Genomic DNA, 17,071 nt, shown 5'->3' with positions numbered 1-17,071 from the left:
CCGTTTCAAACGCTGACTACTGTTTGAAGGTGGGCGGGCAGGTTTTTGTTGCAAATGTGTGGCTATATAACAACACATTTGTGTTTCTTTAAGATAAACCTAGGAACTGACTATAAGGCATTATTAACATTGCAAATCCCAGTTCTTTAAGGCAACAGAAAATTGCAACAGAAAACTGATTGAATCCTGCTTTGATATCCTGACAGTATTGCCACTCAGCTGCCCACATCCTCATTGATTTGATCTATTTTTAAATGATTTTTTTTTCTCCTGGGTTTTTATTTGGAGGCAGTTTTTTATTCTATTAATTGGGGTTTTTTTCTTCATGACTCTTGTCTCCCAAGCCATTGGGGATGATGCGTGGGTTCCTGAAGTATAGTTGTTAACCACATGATGCTGTGTGGGTATAAACAGATGTTGTGTTTGGAGCAGGATCACCCAGCACAGGTGATCTATTTCATTCATGTCTACAGATGTCGCTAGGGTCATTGTTCCTCGGGGCGGACCCCTGCTGTTCCTGGGGCTCCAGGAATGGTGCCATGCCCCAGCTTGGTTCCCCTGCTTGTGGCAGTGCCCCCAGGATCCCCTGCTTGCAGGTGTGCTCCCTGAGTCAGGGCATGGCAGCTTAATATGCATGCTGCAGGAATCCCCAGGGTGCATTGCATCAGGCCCCCAAAGACCTGGGAGTGGTGCCGGCCTGGGCAGCTCGAGAGTGTGGCCAGTAGGCCGGTGCGAAGCGGCTAGTATTCACTTCGGATTTGGGGGACAGTGATTCAATTTAGTGAGTCGAATCACTGTCCAAATCGGAGATTCGGTTGCTGCCAAATCAGCCAGATCTCTGAATTGAGCAGGCCCCATCCCCTGCCCACTCTCCTAGCCCCATCAGTGACTGCCCCGCACTCACCAGCTCCTGCCAGGCAGGGTGGGGATCCCTGCTGCCCTCCACTACCCCACACCGTGTGAGGGGGCTCTGCCATGAGCCCACAGAAACCCCAACAGCTGCTGTAGCAGCTGGTGAGTGTGGGGCTTTTTTTTTTTTTTTTTTTTTTTTTTTTTTTTTTTATAAAGAGCTGGGGCATGGGGGCTGGATGGGGCAGCCATTGACAGGGCTGGAAGAGTGGGCAGATGTTTGGGGGCTGCTCGGGGGGGCTGAGGGAGCAGGCAGGGGATGGGGCCTGGCAGGGTTCCCCCCCATGGTCCCCCCCCCGCCCCTGCTTCTCCCCACTTATCAGCATGGAGTCTGGGTCCAGCTCCCTGCAGTGGCGAGTGCCCGAATCTTTTCTGAATCAATTCAGAGAGCTTTGAATCAATTTGGACCTTTTTATCGGTCTCCTGATTCTATTCAAATTTGAAGATTTCGTCACTGAATCAGGCTGAATCTTCTCCAAATCTAATCAGGAACCGAAGCTTCACATAGCCCTAGCGGCCAGCTCTGGGCTGCCTATCTTCTCCCAGAATAAGTGAACACCTATTGGGGTGAAAAGGCAGCACAAACTGTGACTACAAATCATCACACTTGCAAATTTGGGCATTTGTGCTGCACCAAAAGGCTAAGATGTCTGCTCGCTTGGGTTTTGTGCCACCATAAAATTGTTCATGGTGGTACAACATGAGATCTTTGCAACCTGTGATGGCCACTACTATCATATTCCATTTATCACTGTTTTAAAGGGGGCACAAAACCTTAAGCAGGCAGGGAGTCCTGTCAGTATTGTGTAAAGGAGCCAAGACCCTGAAGTGAAAATCCTGTTAGAATGATAACTTCAGAAAAGCAGAATAACAGTTCAGTAATTTTTCCTATCTTGGCAGGGTTTGGTTGGTCCTGGGCCAAATGGTAGTTTGGTAGGAATAAACAGAGTTAATGAGCCAAATGCTTTTACAAGTTCAGTAGTCTGAACAAACAGGGTCAACTATTGTGCTTGTGTCTAGAGTGGAGCGTTTCCAATTTTTAACAGTATCTGCTCACAGACATGCAGTAGCTAAATTCCCTAATCTATTAATATATTCAGTGGTGCCTTTGCTATTAAAAATGGAAGAGACGTACTCTACTTTTTCAGAATGTTCCATAAAATGAGCACTCGCCCTTGTACAAAACCATGACAGTCCATCAGATATACCCTCACCATTGTCTTATAGTGTATATTTTGGGCAGTTTCACACCACATGTTGAGATTATCTTTTACAACATGTCTTTTATCCTTGGATTATGCTCTTACAACACATTTTTTATCCTTGAATTATGCCTCTGAATACAGCATCAGTTATAAGAGGACTTAAAACTTAATAGTGATGTTGTAGTCATGATAGTCCAAAAATTTTGCAAGAGGCAAGGATTTCTTAGGATGCTGTCTTTTATTAGACCAGCTGTATGGTTGGAATAGACAGCTTTCAAATGCAACACATTCTTCATCAGGTCATTAAAATTTAAAGAAACAATGTTTCTGCTCATCTTTCTTTTGTGACCTGTGACATATTATGAATGCATAGTAGTACTTTTTGGTATGTACTGTTTTATTCACATTTACCCATTTAAAACAGGTACATTCTGGAAATTGTCTTTTTTTATTTGGACTGGATCAGTACTTCTACGTGCATGATATTGGTCAGTTAGGGTTGGGAAAAGTTGTGGTCCCTTGACACTACCTGCCAGAAATGCTGGTTTAGACACAACTGTATCGACAAAACTCTGGTTTTACTAGAATAGTCCACTTCATTTGGCATGGAAGTCATTGTTGTACCTTTCCAAAATGTAGTTTTGCCAGTGGAGTTACCAGTATTCAACACTATAAAAGTGATTCTGGTAAATCAGTGTAAATATGACCTGAATAAAGTTTGGGGTAATTCTCCAGTTACATAAAAGAGTAGCATGCTGATACGTACTGTGCTTTTGGAAAAGAGAAAATATAGTTATTGTTAAAACTACAGTGTTCAAAGGATGTAGCTGTGTTGTCTAAGGATGTAGGCAGACAAGGTTCTTTGGGTCACTTCAGTGCAAGACTGGTTTTGATGAAGAGCATGTTCCTGTTCCAGGGAGAGCGTAGTGTGTGTATTGGTTAGGCATGAAATCTTACTGTAATTTACTTACTGGATTTTTCTGAATGGTAGATTGGTGTAATTAGCAATGTGCCATCACTTTAAGTTCTGACAGTTCATTTCTCTTGATTAGCACTGGGACTGCAAAGACTGCACTTGGACCGAGAGTTCTTCCTAAACTACCTCAGAAAGGTAAGGGGTTATTTTTAGTTATTTATTTTTAAGCGTTTACATAATTGTTGATATCCAAAAGACTGGGAAAGTGAATCAGCCCATTGCTTCAGCCCCTTGAACTAACAGCAGCACATAGGACAAACGTGTTTTATATACACCAGGTTCTGCAGTGGAATGGCACACCAGGGAGTAATGTGACTCGCATCACATCAGCTGTCTTTCACTCCCCAGCCCAAACGATCAGGTACCCATTTGGGTGGACTAGTGAGGGCCTTTTAACATAACTATGGAGCAAAGTTCAGACTTATGCCTCAGGATCCACAGAGAGATTCCTGACCCTCTCTACCAGTGCAACCTGGAATCTGAGGTATTTTCTTAGTCCCAGTCCTGGGGGTAGCAGGGAAACAGTACAAACATGACCTAAATAACTTTGGCACTCACCTTTGAACTGAACTGATTACATTCCCTGACTTTTTCAACACTAAAAAAGATCACCGAGTAGTAAAATCAGTTGTGTATGCTGCCTACGGAGGAAAGCATCTCCAGTGTGTATGCTTTTGAATTACGAGACTTGTTTGCCATTAACATCTTGAATGACTCCAAATAATGGTGATGGTTATCAAATTAATCTAGCCTTTTTTACAGGGTTGGGAGTAGGTGGAAGGAATCTAGCAGTACATGAATCAAGGGATTTGGGACATAGGAGAAAAATTGTTAAAAGAGAGGAGAGTGTGGCATCCAAACTCAAAGGAAGTGAGCAGGTTTGGCAAGATGGTAGTAGCTGCTCCTCTCCCTTGCTGGCTTTCCTCCTTCCTTTGTCCCCAGAAGAAAATAAAAGAAAGAACATAAGATAGAAGAAAAGAAGTCGAAGATCATTAAATGCACGTGGAAATCTGTTAGTAGCAGCAGCTGACACCTTAACTAATGGCCTAGGGATAAAATGTTTCAGTTGTGTCTAAGGGTGCACGTGCGCCATCAGCAGACCGCACTAGACACACCTGCAGCGGAACATGGCATTCCTCCTCTGTGCAGGCTGCTCCCCTGGAGAAGTGCAGTGTTGCCGCTGCAACATTTGTGTGGCTACAGGTAACGGTTACAGCGGAAGAGCTTGCTGCATGCTCTCAAGCACCCAGCATTCCCAGCCTAAGGCTGCATTGCCACCTCTTCCAGAAGTTTCAAACGGGTGTTTTTCCCCAACCACTGATATGTGGAGCATTGAAATACCTATATTAGTCACAGAAAACCCAGTATAACCTATCCTGTCCTGCCCCATGAAGCCATACATTGGTCAGCTGCAAGGAGAGAGGTTTAAGAGACTAGACCATGCAGGATGGCAGGCGAGAGCATCTCTGAGCACTGAAGGGCACTGGGGATGTCTCGTGACAAGGCTCCACCTCAGCAAGGCAACTTCTCTCTGGTTGTTGTTGCCTTTTGTGGTCTGAGCAGCATGCATAAGGCTGGAGGGAAACTTTGTGCCTAGGTTAGCAAGGAAGTGATGCAGCGGCTGTCCACTGATTTGATTTTGTTTTTGTTTTGTTCTGAGCAGTCAGACATAAATGCTAAAAGCAAAGCACACTGTTGCATTCAGACCCTAGCAGAACAGTTCAGTGACACATCTGAGCTCAGGCCTCCAGCCTCAAGGGTAGTGTGGGTTTTGTGGACAGAGGAGAGCACATGTATAACTGTCAGTTACTTTGCCAATCAAAACTGGGCCTGGAATCCATTTTGGATTTGATATAGCATCAAACAGAGGTAACGTGGTTTCAAATTTGAGAGAGCAAATGGACATAATAAGTAACTCTCATGCAGCCAACATAACATGTGCAAACGATCCTGAAACAGTTAAAATGGGGCCTGCAGAATTCTGAAGAAAGAAAAGTTCAAGATATTTCTGGACAAAGTGCCAACAGGCTAGTGTCATTACGATGTCTCTAGTGCTAAGTGGTAGGCCTGTACCTATATATGGAGAAGTTTGCTAGGGACTTCAGCTAGGGCTACGGCAACAACAACAAAAAGCCTTTGCAGGCTATTTCTGGGAGGTCTTTGATTTATTTATTTATTTATTTAATTTCTGTATTCCCAGCCAATTGGCCAAATCAATTCCAAATCCGTGAGTCAGTCCAGAACCATAAGTGGCCCTACTACCAGCAAACATCCTCCACCCCAATCTGGGGCTTCAGATGTTTCCAAATCCTTTGGTGAGCCTGCAAATAGGATGCCCAAGCCTGGAGGCTTGGGGTTCAGATGCCCCTGAGTTTTGCTTGCCTTTAGCTATAAGGCCCTCAGAGCAAGCTAGGGAGACTCCCATTTCCATAAAGCGGGCTTTAAGCCACTACACCTCAGCAGGTACTGAACCGTACAGGCAGCCACTCTCGATTGCTCAGGGGAACTCTTCCAGTCCTGTGTTCCTGTTTTTCTGGTTGGCTTTCCTAGCAAAGGGTAGCCAACACACAGCAAAACCAAATGCCACAGGTACCAAAAAGTGCCCGGGCCCCTACACTGCTTGACTGTTTTCAGCAGAGGTTCCTGCTGAAGCGCCCAGTGAGTGGTATGGAAAGGGGGTGCCTTACCATGAGGGGAGAAATAAGGCTGCAGGCAGAACCATAGAGGGACGATGGAGCAGTTCTCCTGGAGCACTTCTTGGAAGCTTTCCTGAGCATCAAAGGGCTGTTTCTGTCCAGGCAACCAAGGATTCCTGGGCCAAAGCAGAAGCATAGCCAATATGAGACAGATGCCCCAGGGTTTGGGATATAGTTGCTATCTCCTCAGCTGCATGTCTCACCCTGCATCTAACTCAGTGATGCTCCTGCAGGGCAGGCCTTGTCCTAGGGGCGTTCCAGACCACTGCACATTCTGCAGGACCCCCTGGTGATATGCCTTTGGCTGGGCTTGGCACTGATTCTTGTTCCTCTTGCGGCCTTTTGCTTGTACGTTATTTGCAGGCTTCTTTTAGAGGTTGTAGTTTTGGAGGTTTCTGTGGAGCTGGTTTTGAACAGCCCTTTCTACTGCTTCAGGTAGGAGCATGGGGGCCGGGAGCCCCAATGTCCCTACTGAAATCCACGTTCATTTTCTCTCACGTGTGCTGGCTGGCACTTAGTATTTTCTGAATGGTGAAGAGATTTTAAAATGGGGGCAAGAGATGGAGGCAGCTCCTGCTCAGTTTGAGTTCAAACCAGTGTCCAGAGTAGTCAGTATGAGGCACTGGGGGACGGCTTCTGGAGGAACGAGAAGGCTGACAGAAAAGAGGAACTGTCCACGTATGCCTTCTGACAGCTGCCATGTAGTGGTAGGGGCTTAACTTATGTCTTTCATGAAATGCGTTCCTCAACTAGCAGAAATCTGCATCCTGTTGCCTCGAAGTCCCTTTGGGTTAGACGCACACAAGCTTTTGTTGACTCTGCCTTGGTTGGTAAACATTTTGGGGTGAGGACTGGCCTTATTCTGTATTTCTACAGTGGGGGGGAGAGAGGGACCATGTTCCATGACTAGTCCTCCTAAGCACTAGGACAAGATACAAGTGAGTGTTTGGTAAACCATAAAGGCTGGAGTGCATAAGACTGACATCCTAGCAGTAGTGTACAGTGTGATGCAAATCATGGTGTGCCACTGGACTGAGGAGCCCTTCCTGCACTCGCAGTTTGTAGGAACAACATTTGCAGAAGTGAGGCCAGCTGAAGAGTGAGAGGATGTTTGGTCCATGGAATCTGTGACGATCTGTCCCAGAATGAAGGTGAAAGACGGCGAAAACAAAAATGGCTGTAACATTGTGTGCGCCACTGTGCGAATGGATAATAAAAACATTTGGTTGAGTCTGAACACCAGCAAGGGAAGCTGGTACCTACTTTGGTTCTGCAGAGTGAGAAAAATGCAAAAATGATAAAAGGGAAATGAAAATGATAAATTCATTCCGTCAGCAGGTATTTGGGCTTAATTATTACAGTATGACAATATCCCTTCAAAACATCATGGAGATGGTACACATTAAAGTGAAAGACATCTACTTTCACTTGTTCTAATATTAATTTAGAGTTTGCCACAATCACAGGCTAGTTAATTTGGGGCTATATGCAAAACTGTGAAAGCAAAGCAAATAGTTGTTCCAGCTTTTGATGGATTGGTGACCCAACACCAAAACTGGCATCCTAAGCTATAGCATCATTTTAGAGGGAAGATACTTTATAGGCTACTCTTGTACTTAGGAATACACTCAGGAGTGAAAAAGTGCTATGCATTTACTCTTGAGTACATTGTTATCTGAATTTAATGTAAACAGTGCTCAGGAAGTGACACCACGTTGCCAGTTCTGCTGTGTTAGCAGCCCTCAAACTGACAGTTTGTCATCTTCCAGGCCTCTAATACTCCATCTTGTGGCTGCTATTGGACGCCGTGGAAACGGGGGTGGGTAGCAGCCCTGCAAGTCACTTGCTCTCATCATGTTCAGGGCTCTTAATGGCAGCCCATTGACAGCTGCCTCTCCCTCACCTTTTCTGTACAGCTAATCAGGGTACAGCTAATTGACAAAGTAGACAGCAGGACTGAAAGGTGTATATTGTATTCAGATAGCTTATGCCCTTAACTAATATTTGTTATTAATTCATTATGTTTGTTATTAGTCATGTTATTAACTAAAAATAGGGACTGGCATTGTGCTGTGCAATTAAGTAAATTATGCACTTATCTTATCTAGGTATGTATTGACATTCAGTACAATGTATTTTGCATCAGAATTGCCGTGAAAATTTTTTTCTGGGCCTGAGTTTCAACCTCGAATTAATATGTTTGTAGATGTGCTACAATGTGTGCCCAGAAGTTGGGGTCATTTGCACACGTATGGCTAGATGGTTTTTTTCCATGTGTTGGAAAATGTTGTGGAAATCATGCGTGGTTTTCATCTTCAATTCAGATTAGTCGCATATAATGGCACTAAAGTGTTCTTCTAGTAGATTATATTGTGATAGCATGTGTAGTAGGTTTACATTCTTGGAGTTATTCTCTATAGCACTGCTTGACCTAAAAGCAAATGGTGAACACTGAACAGTTGTTTGTTGTTTTTACTCTAAGTCAAAACATGATGTTTTCATCAACAGCTTATTTTTTTCCCTATCAGCATCAGATTCTGGACAGATGTGCTTAAAAAAACATAGTTAACTGCAGTCATGTAAGTAAAGCAGAACTGAAAACTCTGAGAGGTGAAAGCAAAGTGCCACTAAAAAATGCTAATTGAACATCACAGAAAATGTTTACGAAGTCCATTTGTTTGTTTGGAGAGAATTTATTTCAAAGATGTGTAAATTACATCTTAAACCAGACACCTGCTAGGTCTTGAGCTTTCTTTAGTTATGCTTAATTACAGATATCTATTCTTGAGTTTGGAGAGGGAATTTCAGTTACAGCAGCCTGTATTTTGATTGCCTGAAAAAGAGAATTTCTTCCTTCTACAGAGAATCATCTCTTACGTTTAAGGCCCCTTTCCTTAAAGTAATATGAGAAAAGGAGATTGTGTAATGCATGTGAAAATGTTTTGGGGTTTTTTTTTCTCTTTCAGTGGCACTAAGAAAAATAGAAACCAGTCATCATCTTTCAATAGATAAACCGAGTCCGCATGCAGAAATCTTCCTGAAGTCTTCGCAGTCTATCGATCTGCCACAGAAACCACAACCTGGAGACTTGCCCCCAAAGTCTCAACCTATGGAACAAACCCAGAAACCTCAAATTGGAGATTTACCCCCCAAACCAGGAGAGCTCCCCCCAAAACCTCAACTAGGAGACTTGCCACCAAAACCACAACTTGGAGACTTACCTCCAAAGCCACAAATGAAGGACCTTCCTCCCAAACCTCAGCTAGGAGAGGTGTTGGCTAAAACTCAAGCCAGAGAAGCATCTCCAAAGCCTCCACCCACTGAGACCAATCAGAAATCTCACTCCTTGGATCTCTCTCCAAATGCACAGTCTAGAGACGCCGTCCAAAAACAACCATCTGAAGATGCTAATGACTTAGCGCACAGCCTCCCAGAGACCCCCGTGCCGCTCCCCAGGAAAATAAACATGGTAGGTAGCTGTACGATGTCACTTTGTTTATAAGCCTTGTGGCAAGCTTTGAAGTGGTCTTAGGGCTAAATTTGCAAGATGTATATTGGGTTTCAGTGCACAATACTGGTGACACTGCACTCCAGTGAAGGTGCAGGTGGACTTGTGTGCTCTCGAATGGTTTCAGCAGGTAATGATGGTGATGACAAAGGTTCCTACATGCCAAAATGAGGATAAGGAACACAAAAGGCCAGGACTAGGAGCATGGCAGTATATTTGAATTCACCACTTGGTTTTGGCATCATGAAGGGAACAAATTCTGTTTCTGAATTAAGGGAGTTTTCTGTGCTTAGAGCCGCTGGCCTTTGGGTCAGATCCAGCCCTCAATGCTACTTCTAACCCATCTATTTATTTACCTGAAAAATAGTGGGGCAAACTGACCTCTACATGCTCCTTTTCTCACTCCATGAAGAAAGGCAAATACATTAGCCTTTTGAAATATTTTCATATATTTTAAAATACAGATAATCGCTTGGGCCATTTGAAATGTTCTGAGAATGAACCACTGAACCTTCAGCTTGCATTTATTTTTACATCAGCTATGTTGGACTGTCCCCATATAAAAGCTGGCATTCACAAATTGTAGTAGGGGGCACACCGGGGTTTCCATACCCAGCTCATCTTCCTGTGTGCGCACACGTGGTCAATTCCCATTGGCTGGCAGTGTGGCTGTTGGGAGACATGAACCCATCTCAAACATGTCTTCCCTTGTCTCCATTTCCATGTAAGATCAAGATCTGCAGTGAGAGCCAATAATGCTAGTGTCATCTGCCCAATCCCTTTGATTCTGTTTAGCCACTGACTATGCAAGCAAACGTTCATTTGTTAACCAGTTTAGGAAATTGGGTATTTCAGAAGTGTACAGCAGCTTTGACCGAGTACTATTAATAAGGAGTTAAATGGGATTTACAGAGAGGAAAAATGGTCTCAGTGCCACTAAAAAACTCCTATATACATTTTGGGGTAAGGGACTTGCTAACAAAGGGGAAAATTAAATGCTTTGAAAATATTTCAGTTTCTTTACACCTGACTGTTCCAATCAACTCTGAAAATATGCCCTCTTTTAAAATCCAGCTCTTAGTCCTTTGCAGAAATGTAGACCACCTCAGGCTTGAATTCACCTTTCCATCACTTCCACGAGTTAAAGGGAATAGATTACTAAAATGTCAGCAAAGCTACTAATAACAAAGTACCAACTACCTGGAGCAATGTCAGTCGCTTTCTTTCACATCCTGATACCTTGAGATATGTATAGGAATCCAACTGTTTACAGACTTTTGCTTGAACTAGAAAAAAAATAATACACCGTAGATGGTAGAGGTTGTTTCCTTCCATTGTATTTACAGACTGAAGCTACGTACACATATTCAAATGATCTGGGAGGATTATTATTAATAGCTTTCTGCACAGATCTTTTTCTGATCTTTTCCCCATTGTTCCTGTCCTGTATGGTACCTTCCATCTGAGTGGTGATAGAAATTCAATGTATAGAAGCAGACAAATTCTACCATGCACATATAGCTGTCTAGAGCTGAGCTAATGGGGCAGTGCTTTGATACAAATTCTTAACTATGGGCAGAAATAGACCTAGAGATCATGTTTTGGTTTCAGAGTCGATTATCTTATCAGTGGCTTATGTTGTCAGTATTACACGGTTTGTAGTCTTCTGAAATTAGATTTCATATGAGATTTCTAGTATCTTGGGTGAAAATCTCATACAGTTTTCAGATTTTGGTTTGCATCTAGACCTGAATCAAAGAATGCAGTGTGGGCTGGGATCCAGAACTTCTAGAGACAGTTTTAAATAGTGGGATTTATATTTGCTATTTTCTTCGGCCCCTGAAGCTTCTGAAAATCAGAGGGCATTTTTATTTCTAGTCTGTGTTAAAAGGTAAGTGTGTGGACTGAAATGATATCAAAGCTGTTGTCAGAATTGCTTTCCAGCCTAAGCAGAAAATACTACTAACAATGGCTCTGATATCATTTCAGTGCAAAATAATTTAATAAAGTAGTATGTTAGATGCTGGGTTTTCTGAAATGTGTAGTTTTAAGTACAAACGATGACAGCCACTAAACTTGGTTAAAATCCTTGATGAAACTTCTTTACCATCACTTTACCAGTGCAGCTTCTTTATCCTTTTTGGTTTGCAGTCAGAGACAAATGACTGATGACATAAAGGGGTTTTGGAGAATAAAAGAGAGTCCAAAGCTGTTTAAATTCTATTATCCCTTTCTCTGAGCTCCTTAACCTTAAACTTTTACTTTTTTTAAGGGGAAAAACAAAGTCAGAAGAGTAAAGACCATTTATGACTGCCAAGCAGATAATGATGATGAGCTTACCTTTGTTGAAGGAGAAGTAATTATTGTAACTGGTGAAGAGGACCAAGAGTGGTGGGTGAGTATCTGTCCTTTTATGAAGATGCTGAGGGACTGATGCTCTTCTGGTTGTCATGTCAGTTGAGCAGCAGCTAACTTGTTCATACTTATACACCTTGTTTGACTTATTTAAAGGTCCTGAACATCAGTCCCATCTAGTTTCTTAAAACAGATATATATAGTATTTAAATGATCCCCCCCGATCCAGAAGAAGTTAGCCTCAAAACTTACAATTGGCTTTACACAGTTGCTTAATTGGGTGAGCTTCCTGAGAGACCAGACACTGCCTGGATACTTGTGTTGTGCTTTTCCGTATTCATTTAACCCTTCTGCAGGTCTAGGAGAAAGTAGACGATGACACCATGTCAAGAATGGAATGTGACTTGCATAACATCTTCTGTCAAAAGCCTCAAGCAGTAGTAGTGACTTAGACTTGTAGCCAGGGTTTAAACTGGAGAAGGGGAATATGGGGAGGGGAATTTCTGGGTTCTGCCTCTCCCCTAAAAGCTGCTAAAAACACCCTGGCCAGGGGATGGCTCTGGCTTGCTCAGAAAGATGCATCTGACATGCAATACTTTGTCTTTGGAATATACCAGCTTTCCATCAAATTTGGAGGTGTTGGATCTGCTTTTATTATTATTATTATTATTGGCAATGGCAGTCTATGAATCCAGTCTTCCAGAAATGTTGAATGCACTTGTTAGAGTGGTTGGGAATCCACCTGATTATCATCATTAATCCCATGCACTGCTGGTTTTCCTGCATAAATGGTATGCTGCTTATCAGCAATTTCCCTACCCAACAGTTATTATTCCTGCTTCCCCTCTGGTCTCCCTTGTGGATCAGCCTCTTCCTTCTCCACAGCCTCTCTGGACCTGATCCAGTCTTTGGTCCTCTGCTTTGAACCTCACACCCAGTCAGAGGACCCAGTCCTCCATTCACTGTCCGCTGGCTTCCCCCCAAGCCCTAATGAATCCTGCCTCTCTTCCTCACAGCTGCAGCTTGGGGAAATGAGACAGGTTTTATTAATAAAAATGCGATTCCAACTTCTGTGCTGTCTTGACAGCTGTTAGTCCAGCTGTCCACCTGCAGTGCTGCCCAGGCTGAGTGGGTTCTGCACCACACACAAGGTTTATTTTCATCAACTGACAGGAAGCCCAGAGAGTAATAGGATTCAGACCCAGGACAAAATATCAGAAAGGGGAATGCCTCGGCCAAAGTGGGGGAGAAATGGCAACAGAGGGAGTAGGCAAAGGTCCGTGCTTTTACAGGTAACTGCTCTGTTATATTTAGCTGGTCTCCTAATGATATAAGCACCATTAAATGCATTTGGCATAAAGAACAGTACAACAGCTGCAGAATATTAAAAAATGGCTTGGATGTCAGTTTTCTCTAGATCTTGAAAAGAGAATTTGGTGATTTCCTTGCTAAGTCAGAGATCCTAATGAACTTGTAATGCACAGTTATAATGAAGCCAGTGGAATTGCCTCATGAATTTGTACTGGCACTGAATTCTGCTGATGTAAGTAGAGGGGTTATCTCATGTGCATGTGAATAGTAACAATTCCATTGACATCAGATGGCCCGAGGACCTTGCATGTTATCAGTTGATCATTGATGACAATAGTCCTTATCGGTATGTTTGCAGAGAATTCATCGCTTCTGTATCTTTGACTCAAAGCAGAACTACAGGTCTAATGACCCCTCTGTTGTTGTAACCTTAATATATTCAACATGTCCTGTTTCAGTATCTGAGAAAATGTTTCTCTTTTTCCTCCTTAAATTACAAATCTTCTTCTTACTTGTTTAGAACAAGGAAAACTCTGTTTCATGTGCTTTACTTAAAGGCAAGTGTTGATGCAAGGAAATTTGGAGAGGATGGCTTGCAGTTAATTGTTTTATTTGGCAAAGGATTTTATTACAACAGTGCTCAAAGACCACAGTTGGAATCGGGACCCTCTTGTTACAGATACAGGATGGTTTCAACCTCTGATGTTGTCCACAGATGTCAGGTGCAAAAGGCAGATCATTTCTGGAGCCGGAGGCCCTGTGAAGGTTCACTGAGGTCTACCTGTTATCTAACCCCTTAGCTGCCTGAAAACCAGCCGAGTCAATCCACCAGCTCCACAAAACAGGAATAAATGCTAGAACCAGTAACCTTCTCAGATCGGTGGAGTCTGTGAATGAAGCACTGTCTGGTTAAGGCTGTATGCCCCCGAATCGCTGGGTGGAAGTGAGAACGCTGCTGGCAGTGCTTGCTAAGTCTGGTTTGTAAATGAAGCTGGGATCTTCTTAGGAAGCCTCTCTTTGAAATGCTGGGGAGAGCTCCAAACCAAGAGGTGCTTCTTGGATGGAAGGAGAGAGCTGGTGGGCCATACGTTTCAGTTTTTACTGTTGTAGCCCCAGCTGTTTCCCTTCTAGTCTCCTCTCCCCCATTACAGCAACCTATGGAGCAGAAAGGGTTATGCTGTTCTGAAAACAGTGGAACAAGATTTATACCCATGAGGCAGAAAAGGACTGTAATGAAACGCTGCCTGCTGTTCTAATGCAGTCAATTAGAGCTGTAGTTTTGAAATGCCCACACACCAGATAACTTACTTGAAAATGTTTGGATTCCCCTTTCACGCATCTTTTTTGTCTGTAGGAACTGACGACTGCAACACTGTGGTCCCCTTGTTCGTGGGACTTGTTGGCTCTATCCTTCTTAAGCAGGAGGGCTTAAACCTGGCTTTGGGGCTCTGATTCTTTCAGGGAGAGGGTAGATGGACCCTCTATCCCTCGCTTGTCGTCTTTGCTTGATATAAGAAGTGCTCTGTAAGGCTTTCTTCTACTCATCATATAGAACAAACTAGTCCATGTCATTTTCCACTTTTAGCAAATATCTTTGTGGAGTGAGTTGGTCAGCAATGCTTCAGAAGATACTTGATACCCCAGGTACAGTCTGATACCTGTAGCTGAAGGTGCACTTTTCTTCTTCCATGTTCCTGAAATTCTTGCAATTCAGTGAAATACAAGACTTTTGCCAGCCTCCTATTCCAATGACAGTCCTTTAATTCTGTTTCACTCTACATGCTTTCATTCGTGCTTCTGTTTATCAGTTAAGCTATGTTTGGATGGTTTATTATTGATCTTTATATAAAGCCAAATGTTAGCTGACTTGGGTCAGTTGGTGGAGGGTTTACATGGCATGGGGCGAAACATGCAGGACCCCAGCTCACTTGCTCCAAGATGCAGAAGGAAGTGCATGGTGGTTGTATGGGATAAATGGGAAGTCCTTAAACCATGTTTGTCTCCTTTGTTGCAGATTGGCCACATCGAAGGACAGCCGGAGAGGAAAGGAGTCTTCCCTGTGTCCTTTGTGCACATTCTGTCAGACTAATAAACATACAAAACTTGAGCATTGCACATCCTTCATGCAAGACGGGCTTTTTAGCAAAAGCGAACAGCTGCTGCCTCCCTGTAATCCTGTGCACAATTGTATATATAGCTGCTGTTACAAAATAAGAATTCATTTAAGGTCAACCTCATGAGGTGAATTATATCTGCATTGTAAATATACTGTGTTATTCTGCCTTTGCCAGTATTATGGTAGCCTTGGAACCTGGCACGCCTTATTGGGTTTGTTGAAGCCATCCTTGGCATCTAGCACTTACATCTCTGTCCATGCTGTTAAAATTGTGTACGAACTGCCAGCTTTCCAAATATAGGTGGTTTCAATCACCCATGTAACTGTATAGAAATGACTGTTCCTAACAAACTCCGTATTTTCAATTATATGATTAGAAAGTTAGATTCTGTTTTCAAAGTGAATGGTTTGGGCCCTTTAAAGACCAGTCTAGAGTTTTTAAGTGTACACCGTTTACAGCTATGAAACCCACTTTGGTATTTATTAAATGAAGTGTTCAGTTAAGTGTTATTATAAAAACAGCAACAGAAATATTCACTGACTTTACAGACAGCAGTAGCATTTCTGGGTGCGCATCCAGCATTTCATGTTTCTGTTCTGTGCACTGAGTGCGGTTTCCCTGTGATCTTACCTCACTGTAAGAAGGTTACAAATTACTTCCCTCTGAGAACTTTTTTATTAAACATCAGTCAGACTGTCCTGCATTAGAAAGATGTGGAATTTGGTAAACCTTCTTTCATTTAACTTCTAGAAAGTATTACTCTTGGCATTATGCATGCATTTAGAAGCTTACTTAAAACCTGCCTTTGTACATGAATAGTACTGTAGTCACATAGTTAAGTTTGAACAAGAGAGCATTTCAATTTTATCACTGTTCACATTGAAATGCGAGCCTGCAACAGTATTAGTTTATAGCTAATTGGCTGTCTGAACATTGTTATTTTAAAAATGGCTTCAACATTGTTGAAGGTTATAATTAGCTAATGTAAAACTTTGTAAGTGGTGTGTTATTTGGCAAACTCAGTGTTGTAGATATTTTTTTTCAAAAAAAATCAAGAGTGAAAATTGCCCTTTTTCTGCTATTGATGATAGAAACCCAAATCACCAATATCAAGTTGTTTTAATAGTCTTCATTAAACCAAAATTGTGGTCTATAGTCTTACCTCCAGGCATCAGCCAGCAAACACATTATTATAATGTTAAATTTCTAATAGTCTTTTGAGGGTTGCATTTGACCCCTGGTAGCTTCAGAAGTATGAAACTGCATTGCCTGAAAACACATTCCTTGCACTTAATTAAGGCTCTCATTTTTTTTCTCTATTCAAAGCATCTAACACACTATTAAAATACAACTCCATTAATTTTTCTCATTTTCTACGGTATGTTACGTTTTAACACACAATTGTTTTTCTTCATAAACGGTTTTTGTCAGGTTCCATGCTTTTCATATATAGGCCTGGTACATTTCTTAAGATGGATGTCACTTCGGCACAATAACAGATATAACTTGCGTTATTTCGTAGATCATCTTGGCTACCCAGGAGACTCTCTCATTCCATAAAAGCACAATGCACATTTTCTGAAAGCTTTCATTTTTAGAGCAGTTTGACAAAGCTGTAGTCAGTGAATATTTAATCTTATTGATATGGCTCATATGGAAAATTTAAGTATCAGACTAATAAAACCTGCATGATAATTGCAAAATATTGAAACCGTTATTGGAAAGTGGCTTTTAAACAATTGCTTATTCATCTATGACAAAAACAAGTTTATTCTTAAAAAAAACAAGAAAAGGAAAAAAAAAAAAAACAGGGCACAGTGCAACCATGCTTGCTGGCATTTCCCCTACAGCATTACCCACAATATTTCAGACTCATACTTTTTCTGGAAGGAAGTCAGGCCCGGAGTTTATTTTGCATTCCATTTTATGCATTCATACAATGTTTTAAGTTGCATTAAAGAACAAAAACTATTTACTTTTTGTGGTCAAGTGTG

General features: G+C 42.2%; 1 protein-coding gene across 3 annotated transcripts in view; it reads left to right on the top strand.

The window, feature by feature from the left end:
* The window catches only part of ASAP1 (ArfGAP with SH3 domain, ankyrin repeat and PH domain 1), a 296,405-nt gene extending 279,357 nt beyond the window's left edge, over positions 1-17,048 (top strand). For all 3 annotated transcript variants that reach the window (XM_090040654.1, XM_090040655.1, XM_090040656.1), the window contains 4 exons: positions 3,167-3,225; positions 8,753-9,255; positions 11,567-11,689; positions 14,975-17,048. In XM_090040654.1, the coding sequence (XP_089896780.1) occupies positions 3,167-3,225; positions 8,753-9,255; positions 11,567-11,689; positions 14,975-15,049 (760 nt within the window). In that variant the 3' untranslated portion in view covers positions 15,050-17,048. The remainder of the gene's footprint in view (positions 1-3,166; positions 3,226-8,752; positions 9,256-11,566; positions 11,690-14,974) is intronic.
* The last annotated feature ends 23 nt before the right edge of the window (positions 17,049-17,071 follow it).

The sequence above is a fragment of the Crocodylus siamensis genome, chromosome 3 (assembly GCF_052110815.1).
Source record: "Crocodylus siamensis isolate JL-2025a chromosome 3, ASM5211081v1, whole genome shotgun sequence".
Lineage (NCBI taxonomy): Eukaryota > Metazoa > Chordata > Crocodylia > Crocodylidae > Crocodylus > Crocodylus siamensis.
Note: the sequence above shows the minus strand (reverse complement) of the source record. Positions and strands in the feature narration are given on the sequence as shown.